The 22,007-nt window shown below is 55.7% G+C and overlaps 1 protein-coding gene across 7 annotated transcripts in view; it reads right to left on the reverse strand.

The window, feature by feature from the left end:
* The window catches only part of LOC140110320 (centriolin-like), a 137,613-nt gene extending 116,288 nt beyond the window's left edge, over positions 1 to 21,325 (reverse strand). For all 7 annotated transcript variants that reach the window (XR_011851419.1, XR_011851420.1, XM_072132163.1 and 4 more), the window contains exons 1-3: positions 21,196 to 21,325; positions 14,194 to 14,388; positions 9,303 to 9,456 (exon numbers count right to left, since the gene is read on the reverse strand). Coding sequence is in view for 5 of the 7 variants with exons in the window: in XM_072132163.1 (XP_071988264.1) it covers positions 9,303 to 9,456; positions 14,194 to 14,388 (349 nt within the window). In the remaining 2 variants the exon portion in view is untranslated. The remainder of the gene's footprint in view (positions 1 to 9,302; positions 9,457 to 14,193; positions 14,389 to 21,195) is intronic.
* Between the last annotated feature and the right edge of the window lie 682 nt (positions 21,326 to 22,007).

Raw genomic sequence — 22,007 nt, forward strand, 5'->3', positions numbered from 1 at the left:
AGAATACAGCCTATCTATCACTAGAGAGCAGCGGTGCCATCACTGAGAATACAGCCTATCCATCACTAGAGAGTGGCGGTGTCATCACTGAGAATACAGCCTATCCATCACTAGAGAGCAGCGGTGCCATCACTGAGAATACAGCCTATCCATCACTAGAGAGCAGCGGTGCCATCACTGAGAATACAGCCTATCCCTCACTAGAGAGCAGCGGCGCCATCACTGAGAATACAGCCTATCCATCACTAGAGAGCAGCGGCGCCATCACTGAGAATACAGCCTATCCATCACTAGAGAGCAGCGGTGCCATCACTGAGAATACAGCCTATCCATCACTAGAGAGCAGCGGTGCCATCACTGAGAATACAGCCTATCCATCACTAGAGAGCAGCGGTGCCATCACTGAGAATACAGCATATCCATCACTAGAGAGCAGCAGTGCCATCACTGAGAATACAGCCTATCCATCACTAGAGAGCAGAGGTGCCATCACTGAGAATACAGCCTATCCATCACTAGAGAGCAGCGGCGCCATCACTGAGAATACAGCCTATCCCTCACTAGAGAGCAGCGGCGCCATCACTGAGAATACAGCCTATCCATCACTAGAGAGCAGCGGCGCCATCACTGAGAATACAGCCTATCCATCACTAGAGAGCAGCGGTGTCATCACTGAGAATACAGCCTATCCATCACTAGAGAGCAGCGGTGCCATCACTGAGAATACAGCCTATCCCTCACTAGAGAGCAGCGGTGCCATCACTGAGAATACAGCCTATCCCTCACTAGAGAGCAGCGGTGCCATCACTGAGAATACAGCCTAACCCTCACTAGAGAGCAGCGGTGCCATCACTGAGAATACAGCCTATCCCTCACTAGAGAGCAGCGGTGCCATCACTGAGAATACAGCCTATCCACCACTAGAGAGCAGCGGTGTCATCACTGAGAATACAGCCTATCCCTCACTAGAGAGCAGCGGTGCCATCACTGAGAATACAGCCTATCCCTCACTAGAGAGCAGCGGTGCCATCACTGAGAATACAGCCTATCCATCACTAGAGAGCAGCGGTGCCATCACTGAGAATACAGCCTATCCATCACTAGAGAGCAGAGACATCACTGAGAATACAGCCTATCCATCACTAGAGAGCAGTGCCATCACTGAGAATACAGCCTATCCCTCACTAGAGAGCAGCGGTGCCATCACTGAGAATACAGCCTATCCATCACTAGAGAGCAGCGGTGCCATCACTGAGAATACAGCCTATCCATCACTAGAGAGCAGCGGTGCCATCACTGAGAATACAGCCTATCCATCACTAGAGAGCAGCGGTGTCATCACTGAGAATACAGCCTATCCATCACTAGAGAGCAGCGGTGGCATCACTGAGAATACAGCCTATCCATCACTAGAGAGCAGCGGTGCCATCACTGAGAATACAGCCTATCCCTCACTAGAGAGCAGCGGCGCCATCACTGAGAATAAAGCCTATCCATCACTAGAGAGCAGCGGTGCCATCACTGAGAATACAGCCTATCCATCACTAGAGAGCAGCGGTGTCATCACTGAGAATACAGCCTATCCATCACTAGAGAGCAGCGGTGCCATCACTGAGAATACAGCCTATCCATCACTAGAGAGCAGCGGTGCCATCACTGAGAATACAGCCTATCCATCACTAGAGAGCAGCGGTGCCATCACTGAGAATACAGCCTATCCATCACTAGAGAGCAGCGGTGCCATCACTGAGAATACAGCCTATCCATCACTAGAGAGCAGCGGTGCCATCACTGAGAATACAGCCTATCCATCACTAGAGAGCAGCGGTGCCATCACTGAGAATACAGCCTATCCATCACTAGAGAGCAGCGGTGTCATCACTGAGAATACAGCCTATCCATCACTAGAGAGCAGCGGTGGCATCACTGAGAATACAGCCTATCCATCACTAGAGAGCAGCGGTGCCATCACTGAGAATACAGCCTATCCCTCACTAGAGAGCAGCGGCGCCATCACTGAGAATACAGCCTATCCATCACTAGAGAGCAGCGGTGCCATCACTGAGAATACAGCCTATCCATCACTAGAGAGCAGCGGTGTCATCACTGAGAATACAGCCTATCCATCACTAGAGAGCAGCGGTGCCATCACTGAGAATACAGCCTATCCATCACTAGAGAGCAGCGGTGCCATCACTGAGAATACAGCCTATCCATCACTAGAGAGCAGCGGTGCCATCACTGAGAATACAGCCTATCCATCACTAGAGAGCAGCGGTGCCATCACTGAGAATACAGCCTATCCCTCACTAGAGAGCAGCGGTGCCATCACTGAGAATACAGCCTATCCCTCACTAGAGAGCAGCGGTGCCATCACTGAGAATACAGCCTATCCATCACTAGAGAGCAGCGGTGCCATCACTGAGAATACAGCCTATCCCTCACTAGAGAGCAGCGGCGCCATCACTGAGAATACAGCCTATCCATTACTAGAGAGCATCGGTGCCATCACTGAGAGTACAGCCTATCCATCACTAGAGAGCAGCGGTGCCATCACTGAGAATACAGCCTATCCCTCACTAGAGAGCAGCGGTGCCATCACTGAGAATACAGCCTATCCATCACTAGAGAGCAGCGGTGCCATCACTGAGAATACAGCCTATCCATCACTAGAGAGCAGCGGTGCCATCACTGAGAATACAGCCTATCCATCACTAGAGAGCAGCGGTGCCATCACTGAGAATACAGCCTATCCATCACTAGAGAGCAGCGGTGCCATCACTGAGAATACAGCCTATCCATCACTAGAGAGCAGCGGTGCCATCACTGAGAATACAGCCTATCCCTCACTAGAGAGCAGCGGTGCCATCACTGAGAATACAGCCTATCCCTCACTAGAGAGCAGCGGTGCCATCACTGAGAATACAGCCTATCCATCACTAGAGAGCAGCGGTGCCATCACTGAGAATACAGCCTATCCCTCACTAGAGAGCAGCGGCGCCATCACTGAGAATACAGCCTATCCATCACTAGAGAGCAGCGGCGCCATCACTGAGAATACAGCCTATCCATCACTAGAGAGCAGCGGTGTCATCACTGAGAATACAGCCTATCCATCACTAGAGAGCAGCGGTGCCATCACTGAGAATACAGCCTATCCCTCACTAGAGAGCAGCGGTGCCATCACTGAGAATACAGCCTATCCCTCACTAGAGAGCAGCGGTGCCATCACTGAGAATACAGCCTAACCCTCACTAGAGAGCAGCGGTGCCATCACTGAGAATACAGCCTATCCCTCACTAGAGAGCAGCGGTGCCATCACTGAGAATACAGCCTATCCACCACTAGAGAGCAGCGGTGTCATCACTGAGAATACAGCCTATCCATCACTAGAGAGCAGCGGCGCCATCACTGAGAATACAGCCTATCCATCACTAGAGAGCAGCGGTGTCATCACTGAGAATACAGCCTATCCATCACTAGAGAGCAGCGGTGCCATCACTGAGAATACAGCCTATCCCTCACTAGAGAGCAGCGGTGCCATCACTGAGAATACAGCCTATCCCTCACTAGAGAGCAGCGGTGCCATCACTGAGAATACAGCCTAACCCTCACTAGAGAGCAGCGGTGCCATCACTGAGAATACAGCCTATCCCTCACTAGAGAGCAGCGGTGCCATCACTGAGAATACAGCCTATCCACCACTAGAGAGCAGCGGTGTCATCACTGAGAATACAGCCTATCCCTCACTAGAGAGCAGCGGTGCCATCACTGAGAATACAGCCTATCCCTCACTAGAGAGCAGCGGTGCCATCACTGAGAATACAGCCTATCCATCACTAGAGAGCAGCGGTGCCATCACTGAGAATACAGCCTATCCATCACTAGAGAGCAGAGACATCACTGAGAATACAGCCTATCCATCACTAGAGAGCAGTGCCATCACTGAGAATACAGCCTATCCCTCACTAGAGAGCAGCGGTGCCATCACTGAGAATACAGCCTATCCATCACTAGAGAGCAGCGGTGCCATCACTGAGAATACAGCCTATCCATCACTAGAGAGCAGCGGTGCCATCACTGAGAATACAGCCTATCCATCACTAGAGAGCAGCGGTGTCATCACTGAGAATACAGCCTATCCATCACTAGAGAGCAGCGGTGGCATCACTGAGAATACAGCCTATCCATCACTAGAGAGCAGCGGTGCCATCACTGAGAATACAGCCTATCCATCACTAGAGAGCAGCGGTGCCATCACTGAGAATACAGCCTATCCCTCACTAGAGAGCAGCGGCGCCATCACTGAGAATACAGCCTATCCATCACTAGAGAGCAGCGGTGCCATCACTGAGAATACAGCCTATCCATCACTGAGAATACAGCCTATCCATCACTAGAGAGCAGCGGTGCCATCACTAGAGAGCAGCGGTGGCATCACTGAGAATACAGCCTATCCATCACTAGAGAGCAGCGGTGCCATCACTGAGAATACAGCCTATCCATCACTAGAGAGCAGCGGTGCCATCACTGAGAATACAGCCTATCCATCACTAGAGAGCAGCGGTGCCATCACTGAGAATACAGCCTATCCATCACTAGAGAGCAGCGGTGCCATCACTGAGAATACAGCCTATCCATCACTAGAGAGCAGCGGTGTCATCACTGATAATACAGCCTATCCATCACTAGAGAGCAGCGGTGCCATCACTGAGAATACAGCCTATCCATCACTAGAGAGCAGCGGCGCCATCACTGAGAATACAGCCTATCCATCACTAGAGAGCAGCGGTGACATCACTGAGAATACAGCCTATCCCTCACTAGAGAGCAGCGGTGCCATCACTGAGAATACAGCCTATCCATCACTAGAGAGCAGCGGTGACATCACTGAGAATACAGCCTATCCATTACTAGAGAGCAGCGGTACCATCACTGAGAATACAGCCTATCCATCACTAGAGAGCAGCAGTGTCATCACTGAGAATACAGCCTATCCCTCACTAGAGAGCAGCGGTGCCATCACTGAGAATACAGCCTATCCCTCACTAGAGAGCAGCGGTGCCATCACTGAGAATACAGCCTATCCATCACTAGAGAGCAGCGGTGCCATCACTGAGAATACAGCCTATCCATCACTAGAGAGCAGCGGTGCCATCACTGAGAATACAGCCTATCCATCACTAGAGAGCAGCGGTGCCATCACTGAGAATACAGCCTATCCATCACTAGAGAGCAGCGGTGCCATCACTGAGAATACAGCCTATCCATCACTAGAGAGCAGCGGTGCCATCACTGAGAATACAGCCTATCCCTCACTAGAGAGCAGCGGTGCCATCACTGAGAATACAGCCTATCCCTCACTAGAGAGCAGCGGTGCCATCACTGAGAATACAGCCTATCCATCACTAGAGAGCAGCGGTGCCATCACTGAGAATACATCCTATCCCTCACTAGAGAGCAGCGGCGCCATCACTGAGAATACAGCCTATCCATCACTAGAGAGCAGCGGCGCCATCACTGAGAATACAGCCTATCCATCACTAGAGAGCAGCGGTGTCATCACTGAGAATACAGCCTATCCATCACTAGAGAGCAGCGGTGCCATCACTGAGAATACAGCCTATCCCTCACTAGAGAGCAGCGGTGCCATCACTGAGAATACAGCCTATCCATCACTAGAGAGCAGCGGTGCATCACTGAGAATACAGCCTAACCCTCACTAGAGAGCAGCGGTGCATCACTGAGAATACAGCCTATCCATCACTAGAGAGCAGCGGTGCCATCACTGAGAATACAGCCTATCCACCACTAGAGAGCAGCGGTGTCATCACTGAGAATACAGCCTATCCCTCACTAGAGAGCAGCGGTGCCATCACTGAGACTACAGCCTATCCATCACTAGAGAGCAGCGGTGCCATCACTGAGAATACAGCCTATCCATCACTAGAGAGCAGCGGCGCCATCACTGAGAATACAGCCTATCCATCACTAGAGAGCAGCGGCGCCATCACTGAGAATACAGCCTATCCATCACTAGAGAGCAGCGGTGCCATCACTGAGAATACAGCCTATCCATCACTAGAGAGCAGCGGTGCCATCACTGAGAATACAGCCTATCCATCACTAGAGAGCAGCGGTGCCATCACTGAGAATACAGCCTATCCATCACTAGAGAGCAGCGGTGCCATCACTGAGAATACAGCCCATCCATCACTAGAGAGCAGCGGTGTCATCACTGAGAATACAGCCCATCCATCACTAGAGAGCAGCGGTGCCATCACTGAGAATACAGCCTATCCATCACTAGAGAGCAGCGGTGCCATCACTGAGAATACAGCCTATCCATCACTAGAGAGCAGCGGTGCCATCACTGAGAATACAGCCTATCCATCACTAGAGAGCAGCGGTGCCATCACTGAGAATACAGCCTATCCATCACTAGAGAGCAGCGGTGCCATCACTGAGAATACAGCCTATCCCTCACTAGAGAGCAGCGGTGCCATCACTGAGAATACAGCCTATCCCTCACTAGAGAGCAGCGGTGTCATCACTGAGAATACAGCCTATCCATCACTAGAGAGCAGCGGTGACATCACTGAGAATACAGCCTATCCATCACTAGAGAGCAGCAGTGTCATCACTGAGAATACAGCCTATCCATCACTAGAGAGCAGCGGTGCCATCACTGAGAATACAGCCTATCCATCACTAGAGAGCAGCGGTGCCATCACTGAGAATACAGCCTATCCATCACTAGAGAGCAGCGGTGCCATCACTGAGAATACAGCCTATCCATCACTAGAGAGCAGCGGTGCCATCACTGAGAATACAGCCTATCCATCACTAGAGAGCAGCAGTGCCATCACTGAGAATACAGCCTATCCATCACTAGAGAGCAGCGGTGACATCACTGAGAATACAGCCTATCCATCACTAGAGAGCAGCAGTGTCATCACTGAGAATACAGCCTATCCATCACTAGAGAGCAGCAGTGTCATCACTGAGAATACGGCCTATCCATCACTAGAGAGCAGCGGTGCCATCACTGAGAATACAGCCTATCCATCACTAGAGAGCAGCGGTGACATCACTGAGAATACATCCTATCCATCACTAGAGAGCAGCAGTGTCATCACTGAGAATACAGCCTATCCATCACTAGAGAGCAGCAGTGCCATCACTGAGAATACAGCCTATCCATCACTAGAGAGCAGCGGTGCCATCACTGAGAATACAGCCTATCCCTCACTAGAGAGCAGCGGTGCCATCACTGAGAATACAGCCTATCCATCACTAGAGAGCAGCGGTGCCATCACTGAGAATACAGCCTATCCATCACTAGAGAGCAGCGGTGCCATCACTGAGAACACAGCCTATCCCTCACTAGAGAGCAGCGGTGCCATCACTGAGAATACAGCCTATCCATCACTAGAGAGCAGCGGTGCCATCACTGAGAATACAGCCTATCCATCACTAGAGAGCAGCGGTGCCATCACTGAGAATACAGCCTATCCATCACTAGAGAGCAGCGGTGTCATCACTGAGAATACAGCCTATCCATCACTAGAGAGCAGCGGTGCCATCACTGAGAATACAGCCTATCCCTCACTAGAGAGCAGCGGTGCCATCACTGAGAATACAGCCTATCCATCACTAGAGAGCAGCGGTGCCATCACTGAGAATACAGCCTATCCATCACTAGAGAGCAGCGGTGACATCACTGAGAATACAGCCTATCCATCACTAGAGAGCAGCGGTGCCATCACTGAGAATACAGCCTATCCATCACTAGAGAGCAGCGGTGTCATCACTGAGAATACAGCCTATCCATCACTAGAGAGCAGCGGGGCCATCACTGAGAATACAGCCTATCCATCACTAGAGAGCAGCGGTGCCATCACTGAGAATACAGCCTATCACTCACTAGAGAGCAGCGGTGCCATCACTGAGAATACAGCCTATCACTCACTAGAGAGCAGCGGTGCCATCACTGAGAATACAGCCTATCCATCACTAGAGAGCAGCGGTGTCATCACTGAGAATACAGCCTATCCATCACTAGAGAGCAGCGGTGCCATCACTGAGAACACAGCCTATCCATCACTAGAGAGCAGTGGTGCCATCACTGAGAATACAGCCTATCCATCACTAGAGAGCAGCGGCGCCATCACTGAGAATACAGCCTATCCATCACTAGAGAGCAGCGGTGTCATCACTGAGAATACAGCCTATCCATCACTAGAGAGCAGCGGCGCCATCACTGAGAATACAGCCTATCCATCACTAGAGAGCAGCGGTGCCATCACTGAGAATACAGCCTATCCATCACTAGAGAGCAGCGGTGTCATCACTGAGAATACAGCCTATCCATCACTAGAGAGCAGCGGTGTCATCACTGAGAATACAGCCTAGCCATCACTGAGAGCAGCGGTGTCATCACTGAGAATACAGCCTATCCATCACTAGAGAGCAGCGGTGACATCACTGAGAATACAGCCTATCCATCACTAGAGAGCAGCGGCGCCATCACTGAGAATACAGCCTATCCATCACTAGAGAGCAGCGGTGACATCACTGAGAATACAGCCTATCCATCACTAGAGAGCAGCGGTGTCATCACTGAGAATACAGCCTATCCATCACTAGAGAGCAGCGGCGTCATCACTGAGAATACAGCCTATCACTCACTAGAGAGCAGCAGTGCCATCACTGAGAATACAGCCTAGCCATCACTAGAGAGCGGCGGCGCCATCACTGAGAATACAGCCTATCCATCACTAGAGAGCAGCGGCGCCATCACTGAGAATACAGCCTATCCATCACTAGAGAGCAGCGGTGCCATCACTGAGAATACAGCCTATCCATCACTAGAGAGCAGCGGTGCCATCACTGAGAATACAGCCTATCCATCACTAGAGAGCAGCGGTGTCATCACTGAGAATACAGCCTAGCCATCACTGAGAGCAGCGGTGTCATCACTGAGAATACAGCCTATCCATCACTAGAGAGCAGCGGTGCCATCACTGAGAATACAGCCTATCCATCACTAGAGATAAGCGGTGCCATCACTGAGAATACAGCCTATCCATCACTAGAGAGCAGCGGTGCCATCACTGAGAATACAGCCTATCCATCACTAGAGAGCAGCGGTGACATCACTGAGAATACAGCCTATCCATCACTAGAGAGCAGCGGTGCCATCACTGAGAATACAGCCTATCCATCACTAGAGAGCAGCGGTGCCATCACTGAGAATACAGCCTATCCATCACTAGAGATAAGCGGCGCCAGGCGTGTACCTTCGGTGAGCTGCTGCTCCAGGTCCCGGATCTCCTCGGTCTCTCTGGAGATGCGGGATAACATGTCGTCCAGCCGTCCCTCCAGCTGCTTGTACTGTTTGTCCATCATCTCCAGCTGCTGCTCTTTGCTGATCTTCTGAGCGGTTACATGGGACTGCAGGGAGAGGGAAGGGATTTATGTCCTGCAGAGCATCGCACCCGGGCACTTCCTCATGGCTCCGGATACTCGGCTCGGGGGTTTGAAATCACAACACAGGAAACTGACAGCAGCCAATGAGAGAGCAGCATGTCCCCCAACACAAGCATCAGCAGCCAATGAGAGAGCAGCATGTCCCCGCCCCTCCCCCGCCCCAGGATTGAAACTTCTCCTCCCTGATACAATGTAATAAGGAGCCGCATCCCCGGGGCCACAGGACAATCACTAATAGATCCCTGCGGGGCCACATCCAGGAGCCGGGGCCACACACGTAATACACAGAGTGATGTAATACATGACACAGAGGAGGTATATACTGCCCCTATACATGACACAGAGGAGGTATATACTGCCCCTATACATGACACATAGTAGGTATATACTGCCCTCTATACATGACACAGAGGAGGTATATACTGCCCCTATACATGACACAGAGGAGGTATATACTGCCCCTATACATGATACAGAGGAGGTATATACTGCCCCTATACATGACACATAGTAGGTATATACTGCCCTCTATACATGACACAGAGGAGGTATATACTGCCCCTATACATGACACAGAGGAGGTATATACTGCCCCTATACATGATACAGAGGAGGTATATACTGCCCCTATACATGATACAGAGGAGGTATATACTGCCCCTATACATGATACAGAGGAGGTATATACTGCCCCTATACATGACACAGAGGAGGTATATACTGCCCACTATACATGACACAGAGGAGGTATATACTGCCCCTATACATGACACAGAGGAGGTATATACTGCCCTCTATACATGATACAGAGGAGGTATATACTGCCCCTATACATGACACAGAGGAGGTATATACTGCCCCTATACATGATACAGAGGAGGTATATACTGCCCACTATACATGATACAGAGGAGGTATATACTGCCCACTATACATGACACAGAGGAGGTATATACTGCCCCTATACATGACACAGAGGAGGTATATACTGCCCTCTATACATGATACAGAGGAGGTATATACTGCCCCTATACATGACACAGAGGAGGTATATACTGCCCCTATACATGATACAGAGGAGGTATATACTGCCCACTATACATGACACAGAGGAGGTATATACTGCCCCTATACATGATACAGAGGAGGTATATACTGCCCACTATACATGACACAGAGGAGGTATATACTGCCCACTATACATGACACAGAGGAGGTATATACTGCCCCTATACATGATACAGAGGAGGTATATACTGCCCACTATACATGACACAGAGGAGGTATATACTGCCCCTATACATGATACAGAGGAGGTATATACTGCCCACTATACATGACACAGAGGAGGTATATACTGCCCCTATACATGACACAGAGGAGGTATATACTGCCCACTATACATGACACAGAGGAGGTATATACTGCCCCTATACATGATACAGAGGAGGTATATACTGCCCCTATACATGATACAGAGGAGGTATATACTGCCCTCTATACATGACACAGAGGAGGTATATACTGCCCCCTATACATGACACACAGGAGGTATATACTGCCCACTATACATGACACACAGGAGGTATATACTGCCCCCTATACATGACACAGAGGAGGTATATACTGCCCTCTATACATGACACAGAGGAGGTATATACTGCCCCTATACATGATACAGAGGAGGTATATACTGCCCTCTATACATGACACACAGGAGGTATATACTGCCCCCTATACAGGACACAGAGGAGGTATATACTGCCCCCTATACATGACACACAGGAGGTATATACTGCCCACTATACATGACACAGAGGAGGTATATACTGCCCTCTATACATGACACAGAGGAGGTATATACTGCCCCTATACATGACACAGAGGAGGTATATACTGCCCTCTATACATGACACAGAGGAGGTATATACTGCCCCTATACATGATACAGAGGAGGTATATACTGCCCCATATACATGATACAGAGGAGGTATATACTGCCCTCTATACATGACACAGAGGAGGTATATACTGCCCTCTATACATGACACACAGGAGGTATATACTGCCCCCTATACATGACACAGAGGAGGTATATACTGCCCCTATACATGACACACAGGAGGTATATACTGCCCCTATACATGATACAGAGGAGGTATATACTGCCCCTATACATGACACACAGGAGGTATATACTGCCCCTATACATGATACAGAGGAGGTATATACTGCCCCTATACATGATACAGAGGAGGTATATACTGCCCCTATACATGATACAGAGGAGGTATATACTGTCCCTATACATGACACAGAGGAGGTATATACTGCCCCTATACATGATACAGAGGAGGTATATACTGCCCCTATACATGACACAGAGGAGGTATATACTGCCCCTATACATGACACAGAGGAGGTATATACTGCCCCTATACATGACACAGAGGAGGTATATACTGCCCCTATACATGACACAGAGGAGGTATATACTGCCCCATATACATGACACAGAGGAGGTATATACTGCCCTCTATACATGACACAGAGGAGGTATATACTGCCCTCTATACATGACACAGAGGAGGTATATACTGCCCCCTATACATGACACAGAGGAGGTATATACTGCCCCTATACATGACACAGAGGAGGTATATACTGCCCTCTATACATGACACACAGGAGGTATATACTGCCCTCTATACATGACACACAGGAGGTATATACTGCCCCCTATACATGACACATAGGAGGTATATACTGCCCTCTATACATGACACAGAGGAGGTATATACTGCCCCTATACATGATACAGAGGAGGTATATACTGCCCCTATACATGACACATAGTAGGTATATACTGCCCCATATACATGATACAGAGGAGGTATATACTGCCCTCTATACATGACACAGAGGAGGTATATACTGACCTCTATACATGACACAGAGGAGGTATATACTGACCTCTATACATGACACACAGGAGGTATATACTGCCCCCTATACATGACACAGAGGAGGTATATACTGCCCTCTATACATGACACAGAGGAGGTATATACTGCCCCTATACATGACACAGAGGAGGTATATACTGCCCTCTATACATGATACAGAGGAGGTATATACTGCCCCATATACATGATACAGAGGAGGTATATACTGCCCCTATACATGATACAGAGGAGGTATATACTGCCCCATATACATGATACAGAGGAGGTATATACTGCCCCTATACATGATACAGAGGAGGTATATACTGCCCCTATACATGACACAGAGGAGGTATATACTGCCCCTATACATGATACAGAGGAGGTATATACTGCCCCTATACATGACACACAGGAGGTATATACTGCCCTCTATACATGACACAGAGGAGGTATATACTGCAGTCCCACCCCTGGGGTCACACACGTGTCGGGGGTCCTGAGGGCTGCAGTCCCACCCCTGGGGTCACACACGTGTCGGGGGTCCTGAGAGCTGCAGTCCCACCCCTGGGGTCACTCACGTGTCGGGGGTCCTGAGGGCTGCACTCCCACCCCCGGGGTCACTCACGTGTCGGGGGTCCTGAGGGCTGCACTTCCACCCCTGGGGTCACTCACGTGTCGGGGGTCCTGGGGGCTGCAGTCCCACCCCTGGGGTCACTCAGGTGTCGGGGGTCCTGAGGGCTGCACTCCCACCCCTGGGGTCACACACGTGTCGGGGGTCCCGAGGGCTGCACTCCCACCCCTGGGGTCACTCACGTGTCGGGGGTCCTGGGGGCTGCAGTCCCACCCCTGGGGTCACTCACGTGTCGGGGGTCCCGAGGGCTGCACTCCCACCCCTGGGGTCATTCACGTGTCGGGGGTCCTGAGGGCTGCACTCCCACCCCTGGGGTCACTCACGTGTCGGGGGTCCTGGGGGCTGCAGTCCCACCCCTGGGGTCACTCACGTGTCGGGGGTCCTGGGGGCTGCAGTCCCACCCCTGGGGTCACTCACGTGTCGGGTGTCCTGAGGGCTGCACTCCCACCCCTGGGGTCACACACGTGTCGGGGGTCCTGGGGGCTGCAGTCCCACCCCTGGGGTCATTCACGTGTCGGGGGTCCTGGGGGCTGCAGTCCCACCCCTGGGGTCATTCACGTGTCGGGGGTCCTGGGGGCTGCACTCCCACCCCTGGGGTCACTCACGTGTCGGGGGTCCTGAGGGCTGCACTTCCACCCCTGGGGTCACTCACGTGTCGGGGGTCCTGGGGGCTGCAGTCCCACCCCTGGGGTCACTCACGTGTCGGGGGTCCTGAGGGCTGCACTCCCACCCCTGGGGTCACTCACGTGTCGGGGGTCCTGGGGGCTGCACTTCCACCCCTGGGGTCACTCACATGTCGGGGGTCCTGGGGGCTGCAGTCCCACCCCTGGGGTCACTCAGGTGTCGGGGGTCCTGAGGGCTGCACTCCCACCCCTGGGGTCACTCACGTGTCGGGGGTCCTGGGGGCTGCACTCCCACCCCTGGGGTCACTCACGTGTCGGGGGTCCTGAGGGCTGCACTTCCACCCCTGGGGTCACTCACATGTCGGGGGTCCTGGGGGCTGCAGTCCCACCCCTGGGGTCACTCAGGTGTCGGGGGTCCTGAGGGCTGCACTCCCACCCCTGGGGTCACTCACGTGTCGGGGGTCCTGGGGGCTGCACTCCCACCCCTGGGGTCACTCACGTGTCGGGGGTCCTGAGGGCTGAGGCCATCCAGGTGTCTCTGGAGCTCATGGATCTCGCGCTGCCTCCGCTCCATCTCTCGGCGCTGCCGCTCCATATGCGTCTCCAGTTCCTGCGCCTCGTCCCGCAGTTGGTTGAGGAGATGGATGCGGCCGCTCAGCTGCTGCCGGAGGTTTTCCTTCTCTGCCTCCGACATCTTCAGGACAAGAATAAAAATCTTATGATCCAGGACCCGTCACCCAACTCCCCCAGGGGGATCCAAGCTTCACTGCACGACCCGTCACCCAACTCTCCCAGGGGGATCCAAGCTTCACTGCACGACCCGTCACCCAACTCCCCAGGGGGATCCAAGCTTCACTGCACGACCCGTCACCCAACTCTCCCAGGGGGATCCAAGCTTCACTGCACGACCCGTCACCCAACTCTCCCCAGGGGATCCAAGCTTCACTGCACGACCGTCACCCAACTCTCCCAGGGGGATCCAAGCTTCACTGCACGACCCGTCACCCAACCTCTCCCAGGGGGATCCAAGCTTCACTGCACGACCCGTCACCCAACTCTCCCAGGGGGATCCAAGCTTCACTGCACGACCCGTCACCCAACTCTCCCAGGGGATCCAAGCTTCACTGCACGACCCGTCACCCAACTCCCCAGGGGGATCCAAGCTTCACTGCACGACCCGTCACCCAACTCTCCCAGGGGGATCCAAGCTTCACTGCACGACCCGTCACCCAACTCTCCCAGGGGGATCCAAGCTTCACTGCACGACCCGTCACCCAACTCCCCCAGGGGAATCCAAGCTTCACTGCACGACCCGTCACCCAACTCTCCCAGGGGATCCAAGCTTCACTGCACGACCCGTCACCCAACCTCCCAGGGGATCCAAGCTTCACTGCACGACCCGTCACCCAACTCTCCAGGGGGATCCAAGCTTCACTGCACGACCCGTCACCCAACACTCTCCCAGGGGGATCCAAGCTTCACTGCACGACCCCGTCACCAACTCTCCCAGGGGGATCCAAGCTTCACTGCACGACCCGTCACCAACTCTCCCAGGGGGATCCAGCTTCACTGCACGACCCGTCACCCAACTCCCCCAGGGGGATCCAAGCTTCACTGCACGACCCGTCACCCAACTCCCCCAGGGGATCCAAGCTTCACTGCACGACCCGTCACCCAACTCCCCCAGGGGGATCCAAGCTTCACTGCACGACCCGTCACCCAACTCTCCCAGGGGGATCCAAGCTTCACTGCACGACCCGTCACCCAACTCCCCCAGGGGGATCCAAGCTTCACTGCACGACCCGTCACCCAACTCCCCCAGGGGATCCAAGCTTCACTGCACGACCCGTCACCCAACTCTCCCAGGGGGATCCAAGCTTCACTGCACGACCCGTCTCCCAACTCTCCCAGGGGGATCCAAGCTTCACTGCACGACCCGTCTCCCAACTCTCCCAGGGGGATCCAGCTTCACTGCACGACCCGTCACCCAACTCCCCAGGGGGATCCAAGCTTCACTGCACGACCCGTCACCCAACTCTCCCAGGGGGATCCAAGCTTCACTGCACGACCCATCACCCTCCTCTCCCAAGGGGATCCAAGCTTCACTGCACGACCCGTCACCCTCCTCTCCCAGGGGAATCCAAGCTTCACTGCATGACCCGTCACCCAACTCCCCAGGGGGATCCAAGCTTCACTGCACGACCTGTCACCCAACTCTCCCAGGGGGATCCAAGCTTCACTGCACGACCCGTCACCCAACTCTCCCAGGGGGATCCAAGCTTCACTGCACGACCCGTCACCCTCCTCTCCCAAGGGGATCCAGCTTCACTGCACGACCCGTCACCCTCCTCTCCCAGGGGAATCCAAGCTTCACTGCACGACCCGTCACCCAACTCTCCCAGGGGGATCCAAGCTTCACTGCACGACCCATCACCCAACTCCCCCAGGGGATCCAAGCTTCACTGCACGACCCGTCACCCAACTCTCCCAGGGGGATCCAAGCTTCACTGCACGACCCGTCACCCAACTCCCCCAGGGGGATCCAAGCTTCACTGCACGACCCGTCACCCAACTCTCCCAGGGGGATCCAAGCTTCACTGCACGACCCGTCACCCTCCTCTCCCAAGGGGATCCAAGCTTCACTGCACGACCCGTCACCCTCCTCTCCCAAGGGGATCCAAGCATCACTGCACGACCCGTCACCCTCCTCTCACAAGGGGATCCAAGCTTCACTGCACGACCCGTCACCCTCCTCTCCCAGGGGAATCCAAGCTTCACTGCACGACCCGTCACCCAACTCTCCCAGGGGGATCCAAGCTTCACTGCACGACCCGTCACCCAACTCCCCCAGGGGGATCCAAGCTTGACTGCACGACCCGTCACCCAACTCTCCCAGGGGAATCCTAGCTTCACTGTACGACCCGTCACCCAACTCTCCCAAGGGGATCCAAGCTTCACTGCACGACCCGTCACCCTCCTCTCCCAGGGAATCCAAGCTTCACTGCACGACCCGTCACCCAACTCTCCCAGGGGGATCCTAGCTTCACTGCACGACCCGTCACCCTCCTCTCCCAGGGGAATCCAAGCTTCACTGCACGACCCGTCACCCAACTCTCCCAGGGGAATCCTAGCTTCACTGTACGACCCGTCACCCAACTCTCCCAAGGGGATTCAAGCTTCACTGCACGACCCGTCACCCTCCTCTCCCAGGGGAATCCTAGCTTCACTGTACGACCCGTCACCCAACTCTCCCAAGGGGATCCAAGCTTCACTGCACGACCCGTCACCCTCCTCTCCCAGGGAATCCCAAGCTTCACTGCACGACCCGTCACCCAACTCTCCCAGGGGGATCCTAGCTTCACTGCACGACCCGTCACCCTCCTCTCCCAGGGAATCCAAGCTTCACTGCACGACCCGTCACCCAACTCTCCCAGGGGAATCCTAGCTTCACTGTACGACCCGTCACCCAACTCTCCCAAGGGGATTCAAGCTTCACTGCACGACCCGTCACCCTCCTCTCCCAGGGGAATCCAAGCTTCACTGCACGACCCGTCACCCAACTCTCCCAGGGGGATCCTAGCTTCACTGCACGACCCGTCACCCAACTCTCCCAGGGGGATCCTAGCTTCACTGTACGACCCGTCACCCTCCTCTCCCAGGGGAATCCAAGCTTCACTGCACGACCCGTCACCCAACTCTCCCAGGGGAATCCTAGCTTCACTGTACGACCCGTCACCCAACTCTCCCAGGGGGATCCTAGCTTCACTGCACGACCCATCACCCAACTCCCCCAGGGGATCCAAGCTTCACTGCACGACCCGTCACCCTCCTCTCCCAGGGAATCCAAGCTTCACTGCACGACCCGTCACCCAACTCTCCCAGGGGGATCCAAGCTTCACTGCACGACCCGTCACCCAACTCCCCCAGGGGGATCCAAGCTTGACTGCACGACCCGTCACCCAACTCTCCCAGGGGAATCCTAGCTTCACTGTACGACCCGTCACCCAACTCTCCCAAGGGGATCCAAGCTTCACTGCACGACCCGTCACCCTCCTCTCCCAGGGGAATCCTAGCTTCACTGCACGACCCGTCACCCAACTCTCCCAAGGGGATCCAAGCTTCACTGCACGACCCGTCACCTTCCTCTCCCAGGGGAATCCAAGCTTCACTGTACGACCCGTCACCCAACTCTCCCAGGGGGATCCAAGCTTCACTGCACGACCCGTCACCCAACTCTCCCAGGGGGATCCAAGCTTCACTGCACGACCCGTCTCCCAACTCTCCCAGGGGGATCCAAGCTTCACTGCACGACCCGTCACCCAACTCCCCCAGGGGGATCCAAGCTTCACTGCACGACCCGTCACCCAACTCTCCCAGGGGGATCCAAGCTTCACTGCACGACCCGTCACCCTCCTCTCCCAAGGGGATCCAAGCTTCACTGCACGACCCGTCACCCTCCTCTCCCAGGGAATCCAAGCTTCACTGCATGACCCGTCACCCAACTCCCCCAAGGGGATCCAAGCTTCACTGCACGACCCGTCACCCAACTCTCCCAGGGGGATCCAAGCTTCACTGCACGACCCGTCACCCTCCTCTCCCAAGGGGATCCAAGCTTCACTGCACGACCCGTCACCCTCCTCTCCCAGGGGAATCCAAGCTTCACTGCACGACCCGTCACCCAACTCTCCCAGGGGATCCAAGCTTCACTGCACGACCCATCACCCAACTCCCCCAGGGGGATCCAAGCTTCACTGCACGACCCGTCACCCAACTCTCCCAGGGGAATCCAAGCTTCACTGCACGACCCGTCACCCAACTCCCCCAGGGGGATCCAAGCTTCACTGCACGACCCGTCACCCAACTCCCCCAGGGGGATCCAAGCTTCACTGCACGACCCGTCACCCAACTCTCCCAGGGGGATCCAAGCTTCACTGCACGACCCGTCACCCAACTCCCCCAGGGGGATCCAAGCTTCACTGCACGACCCGTCACCCAACTCTCCCAGGGGGATCCAAGCTTCACTGCACGACCCGTCACCCTCCTCTCCCAAGGGGATCCAAGCTTCACTGCACGACCCGTCACCCTCCTCTCCCAAGGGGATCCAAGCATCACTGCACGACCCGTCACCCTCCTCTCACAAGGGGATCCAAGCTTCACTGCACGACCCGTCACCCTCCTCTCCCAGGGGAATCCAAGCTTCACTGCACGACCCGTCACCCAACTCTCCCAGGGGGATCCAAGCTTCACTGCACGACCCGTCCACCCAACTCCCCCAGGGGATCCAAGCTTGACTGCACGACCCGTCACCCAACTCTCCCAGGGGGATCCAAGCTTCACTGCACGACCCGTCACCCAACTCCCCCAGGGGGATCCAAGCTTCACTGCACGACCCGTCACCCTCCTCTCCCAAGGGGATCCAAGCTTCACTGCACGACCCGTCACCCTCCTCTCCCAAGGGGATCCAAGCTTCACTGCACGACCCGTCACCCTCTCCCAGGGGAATCCAAGCTTCACTGCACGACCCGTCACCCAACTCTCCCAGGGGAATCCTAGCTTCACTGTACGACCCGTCACCCAACTCTCCCAAGGGGATCCAAGCTTCACTGCACGACCCGTCACCCTCCTCTCCCAGGGGAATCCAAGCTTCACTGCACGACCCGTCACCCAACTCTCCCAGGGGGATCCTAGCTTCACTGCACGACCCGTCACCCAACTCTCCCAGGGGGATCCTAGCTTCACTGTACGACCCGTCACCCTCCTCTCCCAGGGGATCCAAGCTTCACTGCACGACCCGTCACCCAACTCTCCCAGGGGAATCCTAGCTTCACTGTACGACCCGTCACCCAACTCTCCCAGGGGGATCCTAGCTTCACTGTACGACCCGTCACCCAACTCTCCCAGGGGGATCCTAGCTTCACTGCACGACCCATCACCCAACTCCCCCAGGGGATCCAAGCTTCACTGCACGACCCGTCACCCTCCTCTCCCAGGGGAATCCAAGCTTCACTGCACGACCCGTCACCCAACTCTCCCAGGGGGATCCTAGCTTCACTGCACGACCCGTCACCCAACTCTCCCAAGGGGATCCAAGCTTCACTGCACGACCCGTCACCTTCCTCTCCCAGGGGAATCCTAGCTTCACTGTACGACCCGTCACCCAACTCTCCCAAGGGGATCCAAGCTTCACTGCATGACCCGTCGCCTTCCTCTCCCAGGGGAATCCTAGCTTCACTGTACGACCCGTCACCCAACTCTCCTAGAAGGATCCTCGCTTCACTGCATGACCCGTCACCCAACTCTCCCAGGGGGATCCAAGCTTCACTGCACGACTGAGACGGAGGGGGGCATGCTCAGGGGAGACGTAGGGGGGGGACATGCTTAGGGGAGACGTAGGGGGGGGACATGCTCAGGGGAGACGTAGGGGGGGACATGCTCAGGGGAGACGTAGGGGGGGACATGCTCAGGGGAGACGTAGGGGGGGGGACATGTTCAGGGGAGACGTAGGGGGGGGCATGCTCAGGGGAGACGTAGGGGGGGGAACGTGGGGGGGGGAACGTGGGGGAAGAACGTGGGGGGGAGACATGGGGGGGAGACGTGGGGGGGAAACGTGGGGGGGGACGTGGGGGGGGGGAAACGTGGGGGGGAGACGTTGGGGGGGAGACGTTGGGCGGGACGTGGGGGGGAGGAAAAGTTGGGGGGGAGACGTTGGGCGGGGACGTGGGGGGGGACTTGGGGGGGGAGATGGGGGGGGGACGTGGGGGGAGACATGCTCAGGGGAGACGTGGGGACATGCTCAGGGGAGACGTGGGGGGACATGCTCAGGGGAGACGTGGGGGGGACATGCTGAGGGAGACGTAGGGGGGGGGACATGCTCAGGGGAGAAGTGGGGGGGACATGCTCAGGGGAGACGTGGGGGGACATGCTCAGGGGAGACGTGGGGGGGGACATGCTGAGGGGAGACGTAGGGGGGGGGGACATGCTCAGGGGAGAAGTGGGGGGGGACATGCTCAGGGGAGACGTGGGGGGACATGCTCAGGAGACGTGGGGGGGGACATACTGAGGGGAGACGTGGGGGGGGACATGCTCAGGGGAGACGTGGGGGGGACATGCTGAGGGAGACGTAGGGGGGGGGACATGCTCAGGGGAGACGTGGGGGGGACATGCTGAGGGAGAGCGTGGGGGGGGACATGCTGAGGGAGACGTGGGGGGGGGACATGCTCAGGGGAGACGTGGGGGGACATGCTGAGGGGAGACGTGGGGGGGACATGCTGAGGGGAGACGTAGGTGGGGGGGACATGCTCAGGGGAGACGTGGGGGGGACATGCTGAGGGGAGACGTGGGGGGGGACATGCTCAGGGGAGACGTGGGGGGGGGGGGACATGCTCAGGGGAGACGTGGGGGGGGGACATGCTCAGGGGAGACGTGGGGACAGCTCAGGGGAGACGTAGAGGGGGGGGGGAGATGCTCAGTGGAGACGGGACCCTAAGCGGTCACTGAGCACCTTCCTCTGTGCCACGGCCTCCTCCAGCTCCTCCAGCTCCTCGATGCTCTCACTATCTGCTCCTCGGCCTGGATGATCTCCCGCTGCAGCTCCATCAGTTTGGCTTCAGCTTTGAGTATAAAAATATTCCAGAAATCTCGTTATGTAAGTGCAGAGACACACAGGTCCTGATGCTGGGGGATCATTACTCTCACCCCTGCCCCCCAGTGCCCCTCTTCTCACCTGCCACCCCCCAGTGCCCCCTCCCTCCCCCCAGTGCCCCCTCTTCTCACCTGCCACCCCCCCAGTGCCCCCTCCCTCCCCAGTGTCCCCTCTTCTCACCTGCCACCCCCCCCAGTGCCCCCCTCCCTCCCCCAGTGTCCCCTCTTCTCATCTGCCACCCCCCCAGTGCCCCCCTCCCTCCCCCCCCAGTGTCCCTCTTCTCATCTGCCACCCCCCCAGTGCCCCCCACCCCCCCAGTGTCCACTCTTCTCATCTGCCACCCCCCAGTGCCCCCCCACCCCCCAGTGTCCCCTCTTCTCATCTGCCACCCCCCCCAGTGTCCCCTCTTCTCACCTGCCACCCCCCCCAGTGTCCCCTCTTCTCACCTGCCACCCCCCAGTGTCCCCTCTTCTCACCTGCCACCCCCCAGTGTCCCCTCTTCTCACCTGCCACCCCCCAGTGTCCCCTCTTCTCACCTGCCACCCCCAGTGTCCCCTCTTCTCACCTGCCACCCCCCAGTGTCCCCTCTTCTCACCTGCCACCCCCCCAGTGTCCCCTCTTCTCACCTGCCAACCCCCCCCAGTGTCCCCTCTTCTCACCTGCCACCCCCC

The sequence above is a fragment of the Engystomops pustulosus genome, unplaced genomic scaffold, assembly GCF_040894005.1.
Source record: "Engystomops pustulosus unplaced genomic scaffold, aEngPut4.maternal MAT_SCAFFOLD_247, whole genome shotgun sequence".
NCBI classification, from domain to species: domain Eukaryota; kingdom Metazoa; phylum Chordata; class Amphibia; order Anura; family Leptodactylidae; genus Engystomops; species Engystomops pustulosus.